The sequence below is a fragment of the Pelophylax lessonae genome (genome assembly GCF_965119305.1).
Source record: "Pelophylax lessonae genome assembly, chromosome: 3".
Lineage (NCBI taxonomy): Eukaryota > Metazoa > Chordata > Amphibia > Anura > Ranidae > Pelophylax > Pelophylax lessonae.
The window spans coordinates 56,620,980-56,630,794 of NC_138770.1; the positions used below are offsets into that span (position 1 = coordinate 56,620,980).

A 9,815-nucleotide genomic window follows, 5' to 3' on the forward strand; every position below is an offset into this window, starting at 1 on the left:
CACTCTCCAGTTTTAAGTACATCAACCCCCATGTGTGTTCTACGCTATTGAGTGAAAAATCCGCCATCTATATTTCAGCCACAAGAGGGCGCCTGCTGACACTCTTCTGTCAGCCCTCATTACATGAAGTGTCACAGAGTTATGACTGTATTAAAAGCAAGTCCCTGTAGAGGAGGAGGACAATAAACACTTCATAAAGTCCCTCAGATCGGTACCGCGGCAGTCCTGACTATGCTGGGGTAGCGTAGCGTCTCTATGTAGCCAGGGAGTCCAGGGCTCTGTGCAGGGCTGTGCCGGAGAACAGGGACACGTGGGATGAGATCATCTCCTGAGCCAAGGCCTCGGCATCTGAAATATTAGAGACAGAAACTTCAATAACCTCACTGAGAGGGAAACAATATAAATATACAAGCAGAGTTGTGGGATCTGGTGAAAAGTGCCGGCATTACCCCAGTGGGGGTCAACTTTCTTGATATGTGGGGGCTTCAAGTGTCCCCCCCAACACCAAGGGGCTGTACATAAACTTGAGAGAATATTCAGTGTAGGAGAAAAACCAGGATATAGTAATAGACTGCAGACATGATACAGGAGATGGTCAGAGACTGCAGACATGATACAGGAGATGGTCAGAGACTGCAGACATGATACAGGAAATGGTCAGAGACTGCAGACATGATACAGGAGATGGTCAGAGACTGCAGACATGGTATAGGAGATGGTCAGAGACTGCAGACACGGTACAGGAGATGGTCAGAGACTGCAGACACGGTACAGGAGATGGTCAGAGACTGCAGACACGGTACAGGAGATGGTCAGAGACTGCAGACACGGTACAGGAGATGGTCAGAGACTGCAGATATGGTACAGGAGATGGTCAGAGACTGCAGACATGGTATAGGAGATGGTCAGAGACTGCAGACATGGTACAGGAGATGGTCAGAGACTGCAGACAGGAGATGGTCAGAGACTGCAGACATGGTACAGGAAATGGTCAGAGACTGCAGACATGGTACAGGAGATGGTCAGAGACTTCAGACATGATACAGAAGATGGTCAGAGACTGCAGACATGATACAGGAGACGGTCAGAGACTGCAGACATGGTACAGGAGATGGTCAGAGACTACAGACATGATACAGGAGATGGTCAGGGACTGCAGACATGGTGCAGGAGATGGTCAGAGACTGCAGACATGATACAGAAGATGGTCAGAGACTGCAGACATGATACAGAAGATGGTCAGAGACTGCAGACATGATACAGAAGATGGTCAGAGACTGCAGACATGGTGCAGGAGATGGTCAGAGACTGCAGACATGATACAGAAGATGGTCAGAGACTGCAGACATGATACAGAAGATGGTCAGAGACTGCAGACATGATACAGAAGATGGTCAGAGACTGCAGACATGGTGCAGGAGATGGTCAGAGACTGCAGACATGATACAGAAGATGGTCAGAGACTGCAGACATGATACAGAAGATGGTCAGGGACTGCAGACATGGTGCAGGAGATGGTCAGAGACTGCAGACATGATACAGAAGATGGTCAGAGACTGCAGACATGATACAGAAGATGGTCAGAGACTGCAGACATGGTACAGGAGATGGTCAGAGACTGCAGACAGGAGATGGTCAGAGACTGCAGACATGGTACAGGAAATGGTCAGAGACTGCAGACATGATACAGAAGATGGTCAGAGACTGCAGACATGATACAGGAAATGGTCAGAGACTGCAGACATGATACAGGAGATGGTCAGAGACTACAGACATGATACAGGAGAGGATCAGAGACTACAGACATGATACAGAAGATGGTCAGAGACTACAGACATGATACAGGAGATGGTCAGAGACTACAGACATGATACAGAAGATGGTCAGAGACTACAGACATGATACAGAAGATGGTCAGAGACTACAGACATGATACAGGAGATGGTCAGAGACTGCAGACATGATAGAGAAGATGGTCAGAGACTACAGACATGATACAGAAGATGGTCAGAGACTACAGACATGATACAGAAGATGGTCAGAGACTGCAGACACGATAGAGAAGATGGTCAGAGACTGCAGACATGATACAGGAGATGGTCAGAGACTGCAGACATGATACAGGAGATGGTCAGAGACTGCAGACAGGAGATGGTCAGAGACTGCAGACATGGTACAGGAAATGGTCAGAGACTGCAGACATGATACAGAAGATGGTCAGAGACTGCAGACATGATACAGGAAATGGTCAGAGACTGCAGACATGATACAGGAGATGGTCAGAGACTACAGACATGATACAGGAGAGGATCAGAGACTACAGACATGATACAGAAGATGGTCAGAGACTACAGACATGATACAGGAGATGGTCAGAGACTACAGACATGATACAGAAGATGGTCAGAGACTACAGACATGATACAGAAGATGGTCAGAGACTACAGACATGATACAGGAGATGGTCAGAGACTGCAGACATGATAGAGAAGATGGTCAGAGACTACAGACATGATACAGAAGATGGTCAGAGACTACAGACATGATACAGAAGATGGTCAGAGACTGCAGACACGATAGAGAAGATGGTCAGAGACTGCAGACATGATACAGGAGATGGTCAGAGACTGCAGACATGGTACAGGAGATGGTCAGAGACTGCAGACACGATACAGAAGATGGTCAGAGACTGCAGACATGATACAGGTGTTGTTGGAGACCTAGGACATGCTTTAGGAGACAGTCATAGACTGAAGACCTATTACATGAGACTATAAAAAATCGTTGCCAGGGCAGTAAGGAAACACAAATTAGTACCCGAGGGTCACACAAATAATGCCAAAGGGCAGCAGGATGGCACCACGGTGTTAGTTCTGAGCATTTGGTTTTCAGCTAATATGAGAGTATAAAGTCGACCTGCCATGAGATAGAGATATATATATATATGAGAAAGGCGATTGCCGACTTGTTGCATGCTCCAGGCTGTGATTCTTATCCCTGCCCAGAACAAGCATGCATCCAGTGAAGTCAGACTCCTCTCACCCTCATACTTGTTCTATGTTGGTGCAACAAGAAACATTTTTTCCCTGAATGAATCTCTTACTAATCCACCCACCCAACACCGAGCTTACACAGTGTGACAGGCATCATCTCCCCCACAGGACAGTCTTCGGGACTTGATGATTGGCTGTTAAGGTTCAAGCTTCAAACACTGCATGCTGCTGGGAGGAGGTCATTGGGATGTATTTTTGCTGGGGAATGAGGGGAGGATTTTCATTGGAGAGGGGAAGGGAGGTAGGATGGGGTAAGGGGGGATATATTTTTGCTGGGGGTGGGGAATAAGAGAAGGACTATTGCTGAGGGCTAGAATGGGGTAAGTGGGGGATGTATTTTTTCTGGGAACGGGGAATAAGGGAAGGATTTTTGCTGGGGGTAGAATGGGGTAAGCGGGATGTTTTTTTTTTTTTTTTAGGAGTGTGGAATAAGGGAAGGATTTTTGCTGGGGGTGATGGGTAGGATGGAGTAAGGGGATGTACTTTTTCTGGGAGTGGGGAAGGAAGTAAGGATTTTTGCTAGGGGGTATTTTATCTAGGAGTAGGAAATACGGGAAGGGTTTTTGCTGGGGGCGAGGGTAAGGAGATGTATTTTTGCTGGAGGTGGGGAATAAGGGAAGGGTTTTTTCTGGGGGTGATGGGTAGGATGGGTTAAGGGGATGTATATTTTATGGGAGTCGGGAAGGAAGCAAGGATTTTTGCAGGGGTTTTTTTTTTTTTAATCTAGGAGTGAGGAGTAAGGGAAGGATTTTGCTGGGGGTGAGAGTAAAGGAGATGTATTTTTGCTGGAAGTGGGGAAGGAATTAAGGATTTTTGCTAGGGGGGGGGGGGGATGTATTTTTTCTGGGAGTGGGGAAGGATTTTTGCTGGGGGGGGGGGGGGGGGGAGAGAGAGCGAATGTATTTTATCTAGGAGTGTGGAATAAGGGAAGGATTTTTGCTTGGGGCGAGGGTAAGGAGATGTATTTTTTCTGAGAGTGGGGAATGAGGAAAGGATTTTTGCTTGGGGTGGGGGGTAGGATTGGGTAAGAAGCAGCATTTTTTCTGGGAGTGAGGAAAGGATTTTTGTTGGGGGGGGCGAGGGTGTAGGATGGGGTAAGGGGATGTATTTTTTCCGGGGGTGGGGGGGCGGGGGCCAGGAACGTGGTAAGGAGAAGTATTTTTGCTGGGAGCGGGGGCCAGGACGGGGTAAGGGGGGGATGTATTTTTGCTGGGAGCAGGGGCCAGGATGGGGTAAGGGGGATGTATTTTTGCTGGGAGCGGGGGCCAGGACGGGGTAAGGGGGATGTATTTTTGCTGGGAGCGGGGGCCAGGACGGGGTAAGGGGGGGGATGTATTTTTGCTGGGAGCGGGGGCCAGGACGGGGTAAGGAGAAGTATTTTTTGCTGGGAGCGGGGGCCAGGACGGGGTAAGGAGAAGTATTTTTTGCTGGGAGCGGGGGCCAGGACGGGGTAAGGGGATGTATTTTGGCTGGGAGCGGGGGCCAGGACGGGGTAAGGGGATGTATTTTTGCTGGGAGCGGGGGCCAGGACGGGGTAAGGGGATGTATTTTTGCTTGGAGCGGGGGCCAGGACGGGGTAAGGAGATGTATTTTTGCTGGGAGCGGGGGCCAGGACGGGGTAAGGGGATGTATTTTTGCTGGGAGCGGGGGCCAGGACGGGGTAAGGGGATGTATTTTTTGCTGGGAGCTGGGGCCAGGACGGGGTAGGGGGGGGGATGTATTTTTGCTGGGAGCGGGGGCCAGGACGGGGTAAGGGGATGTATTTTTGCTGGGAGCGGGGGCCAGGACGGGGTAAGGGGATGTATTTTTGCTGGGAGCGGGGGCCAGGACGGGGTAAGGGGATGTATTTTTTGCTGGGAGCTGGGGCCAGGACGGGGTAGGGGGGGGGATGTATTTTTGCTGGGAGCTGGGGCTAGGACGGGGTAAAGGGATGTATTTTTGCTGGGGGTGGGGAATGTGGAGGAATTTTTGGTCATACATTGCCCGTTTGTTACCCGTTTGTCTTGTGTGGCAACAGCCAAAAATAAAAATTCTTCATTGGCCATTTACAAATAGGACATTCGTTAGTTATTTCCTCTCCCGTCTCCTGCCACGCAGCGCTCACCCACATGGGGGCGATGGAGAGTCCACAGTCCTGGGTAAGGACTTGAAGGAGCTCCAGGCTCCATACCATGCCCTACCATCCAGGTTTAATCCAACCACCGGTTCTCTACAAAGTCCTGCACAATGGGAAACCCAGGGACCAATCAGAGTGCAGTTACCTGAACATGTGACGGTCACCTCCGTGGGAAGGTTGTCAGTGAGGTCTCCGTAGAGTAATTTGGCGGTGAAGCGGCTAGTCTGACCCTCTACCATTACATTGTAAGTAAAGGACAGAACGGTGTACAGGGAATTCCTCTGCAGCGACCCCGCCACATACGCAGGGGACTTTTTCTGTACAAAGACAAATATCACATGAGAATAATACCGACCAATCACGGGGAAGACAATCAGCTGATATCTGCACCCGTCAGCGCTCATCGTATTTATTACCTCCATCTGATCGGCCTGGAACTTCCTCCCCGCATAGCCATTCAGCCGCTCATACAGAACATGGAGGAGCTTCTTCAGGTCAGCTGGCAGGTGCTCCTTGGCGAGGTCGCTCAGCGGGATGAAGGCGGGGACCGAGTGACGGGAAATCTGGGGGTTCCGTAGATTATTCACCTGGATGTAGTAAGAGTCCAGGTACGTGCCCTCAAAGGCCGTGGAGATGCAGAAACATGCCGTGCCATCCTTTAGCTTCCCGCTTATCCCTGATGGGAGAAATAAAATTCAATAAAATCGCCCTTCCTGCGTGCTCAGTGTTTATCACTATATCCTTAGATCGCAAATACCTGGCTGGTCCGATCTCCTTGTCCTTATTTAGAACGGCAACACTATTCCGGTGGATCCTCGAACTTTAAAGTTGCTGCCCTCACTCCAGCATGCTCTGGTCTGAGCCCTATGAAAGAACACTTCACAGCATCCCTTTAGATGTGCATGTTTTTTTTTGTTGCTGTGCAATCTGTTCCGAAAAGCAAATCTGATAGAGTGTAATCAAGCAACCGATCAGCAGATTGCACAGCTACAGTGTGAACCCCTCAGTGGCCAGCAGGGAGGAGCATGCATGTCTAAAAGGATACCGGGAATGTGTCCTTTCAGCTCCCAAGCTATATCACATGCTTAAACTAATCTACACCATCAGACAGTGAGGTGCGGAGGTACATGGGCTACATCATGTGACCAAAATAAAAGAGGCAAAAAAACGTATTTGAAGTTAGTGAAATGATGGATTTATGCCCGGTTATTGTTAGGGTCCTAATGCTCATATGCAACAAATAGTTCTAATAGAAAACCAAGCCTATCGGTTGGTGCTCCTCCATATTTACTTTCAGTAAAATGGGAGGGGCTTTTCCATTATGCTTACATACAGTAACAGCAGATGTGCTGTACCTGTATAGCAGAGTGCCTCCATGGTGTTTACAGTCAGTAAACTGATAAGGGCTGTACCTGTGAACCAGAGTGCTTCCAAAATGTCTACATTCAGTAAAGGGGGGGGGGGGTCTGTACCTGTGAACCAGAGTGCCTCCATAATGTCCACATTCAGTAAAGGGGGAGAGTCTGTACTTGTGAACCAGAGTGCCTCCATAATGTCTACATTCAGTAAAGGGGGAGAGTCTGTACTTGTGTACCAGAGTGCCTCCATAATGTACATTCAGTAAAGGGGGGAGAGTCTGTACCTGTGAACCAGAGTGCCTCCATAATGTACATTCAGTAAAGGGGGGAGAGTCTGTACCTGTGAACCAGAGTGCCTCCATAATGTCTACATTCAGTAAAGGGGGAGAGTCTGTACCTGTGAACCAGAGTGCCTCCATAATGTCTACATTCAGTAAAGGGGGAGAGTCTGTACCTGTGGACCAGAGTGCCTCCATAATGTCTACATTCAGTAAAGGGGGGAGAGTCTGTACCTGTGAACCAGAGTACCTCCATGATGTCTACATTCAGTAAAGGGGGGGGGGGTCTGTACCTGTGAACCAGAGTGCTTCCATGATGTCTTCATTCAGTAAAGGGGGAGAGTCTGTACCTGTGAACCAGAGTACCTCCATAACGTCTACATTCAGTAAAGGGGGAGAGTCTGTACCTGTGAACCAGAGTACCTCCATAACGTCTACATTCAGTAAAGGGGGAGAGTCTGTACCTGTGAACCAGAGTACCTCCATAACGTCTACATTCAGTAAAGGAGGGGAGTCTGTACCTGTGAACCAGAGTGCCTCCATAATGTCTACATTCAGTAAAGGGGGGGGGGGCCTGTACCTATGGACCAGAGTGCCTCCATAATGTCTACATTCAGTAAAGGGGGGGAGCCTGTACCTGTGAACCAGAGTGCCTCCATAATGTCTACATTCAGTAAAGGGGGAGAGTCTGTACCTGTGAACCAGAGTGCCTCCATAATGTCTACATTCAGTAAAGGGGGGGAGCCTGTACCTGTGAACCAGAGTGCCTCCATAATGTCTACATTCAGTAAAGGGGGAGAGTCTGTACCTGTGAACCAGAGTGCCTCCATAATGTCTACATTCAGTAAAGGGGGAGAGTCTGTACCTGTGAACCAGAGTGCCTCCATAATGTCTACATTCAGTAAAGGGGGGGGGGCCTGTACCTATGGACCAGAGTGCCTCCATAATGTCTACATTCAGTAAAGGTAAGGGGTCTGTACCTGTGAACCAGAGTGCCTCCATAATGTCTACATTCAGTAAAGGGGGAGAGTCTGTACCTGTGGACCAGAGTGCCTCCATAATGTCTACATTCAGTAAAGGGGGAAGAGTCTGTACCTGTGGACCAGAGTGCCTCCATAATGTCTTCATTCAGTAAAGGGGGAGAGTCTGTACCTGTGAACCAGAGTGCCTCCATAATGTCTACATTCAGTAAAGGGGGAGAGTCTGTACCTGTGAACCAGAGTGCCTCCATAATGTCTACATTCAGTAAAGGGGGAGAGTCTGTACCTGTGAACCAGAGTGCCTCCATAACGTACATTCAGTAAAGGGGGGAGAGTCTGTACCTGTGAACCAGAGTGCCTCCATAATGTCTACATTCAGTAAAGGGGGGAGAGTCTGTACCTGTGAACCAGAGTGCCTCCATAATATCTACATTCAGTAAAGGGGAGGGGGGGGGGGGAGCCTGTACCTATGGACCAGAGTGCCTCCATAATGTCTACATTCAGTAAAGGGGGAGAGTCTGTACCTGTGAACCAGAGTGCCTCCATAATGTATACATTCAGTAAAGGGGGAGAGGCTGTACCTGTGAACCAGAGTGCCTCCATAATGTCTACATTCAGTAAAGGGGGAGAGTCTGTACCTGTGAACCAGAGTGCCTCCATAATGTCTACATTCAGTAAAGGGGGAGAGTCTGTACCTGTGAACCAGAGTGCCTCCATAATGTATACATTCAGTAAAGGGGGAGAGGCTGTACCTGTGAACCAGAGTGCCTCCATAATGTCTACATTCAGTAAAGGGGGAGAGTCTGTACCTGTGTACCAGAGTGCCTCCATAATGTCTACATTCAGTAAAGGGGGAGAGTCTGTACCTGTGGACCAGAGTGCCTCCATAATGTCTACATTCAGTAAAGGTAGGGGGTCTGTACCTGTGAACCAGAGTGCCTCCATAATGTATACATTCAGTAAAGGGGGAGAGTCTGTACCTGTGGACCAGAGTGCCTCCATAATGTCTACATTCAGTAAAGGTAGGGGGTCTGTACCTGTGTACCAGAGTGCCTCCATAATGTCTTCATTCAGTAAAGGGGGAGAGGCTGTACCTGTGAACCAGAGTGCCTCCATAATGTACATTCAGTAAAGGGGGAGAGTCTGTACCTGTGAACCAGAGTGCCTCCATAATGTACATTCAGTAAAGGTAGGGGGTCTGTACCTGTGTACCAGAGTGCCTCCATGATGTTCTTCATCTCCTCCAGCCTCAGATCTTGCAGGGTGCTCTGTACTTGAGGCTCGCTCCCCCCTTTTCTTGCGGATAAGGCTTGGATCTGAGAAGGGACACATGTCTCCCTATTAGTGGAAAGTCATATAAAAATAGAGAAATCCTCATCATATCAAAAACATTTATTTATACAAGGAGGTAAAAATCAGAACTTCTCCGTTGAGAGATTTCCGTTCTTGATATGAGGCGATCTATGGGTTCTATGGTTTGAGCCAACTCAGAAGAAGATACAATTTAATCTGTGTTCTCATCCCGGGTTCCACAACGTAACATACAGAGGGAACATTAATGGGAGTAACACAAAGCCTCTCACCGTCTCCCTCTGCAGCTGGATCTGGCTCCGGAGTTTCTCCCGCTCCTTCTGCAGTCTCACCATCAGCTCTCTCTTCTCCTTCAGGTCTGTCTCCTGCTGCCTCCTTTCATCTTGTTTCTGAGCCAGGTTCTGGGACAGGGCCTCCAACTGGTCCAGGTGGGACATCACACCTTCCCCCCACACAATACAGAGCAGAATCAAGATGAATGTTTCCAGGAGACACAACAAGGGCTTTTGTGGACAGGCTGTGGACTTGGGGTAATTGGGTCAGTTTGAGCCAACTCAGAAGATAGATAGATTTGATCTGAAGTTGACCCCCCTCCCGACCTGCACTAGACCCCCTCCCGACCTGCACTAGACCCCCCCCCCCCCCCCTCCTGACCTGCAGTACACCTCTTTCTCCTGACCTACAGTAGACCTTGTCCTAACTTGCACTAGACACCCTCT

The 9,815-nt window shown here is 49.1% G+C and overlaps 1 protein-coding gene across 1 annotated transcript; it reads right to left on the reverse strand.

Moving 5' to 3' along the window:
- Positions 1 to 246: 246 nt before the first annotated feature.
- Positions 247 to 9,538, reverse strand: CENPO (centromere protein O). The gene is made up of 5 exons (XM_082251792.1): positions 9,369 to 9,538; positions 8,990 to 9,101; positions 5,586 to 5,845; positions 5,315 to 5,486; positions 247 to 348 (listed from the first exon to the last, which is right to left on the reverse strand). The coding sequence occupies exons 1-5, from the start codon at positions 9,531 to 9,533 to the stop codon at positions 254 to 256; spliced, it is 804 nt and encodes a 267-aa protein (XP_082107918.1). The 5' UTR covers positions 9,534 to 9,538; the 3' UTR covers positions 247 to 253.
- Positions 9,539 to 9,815: the final 277 nt, after the last annotated feature.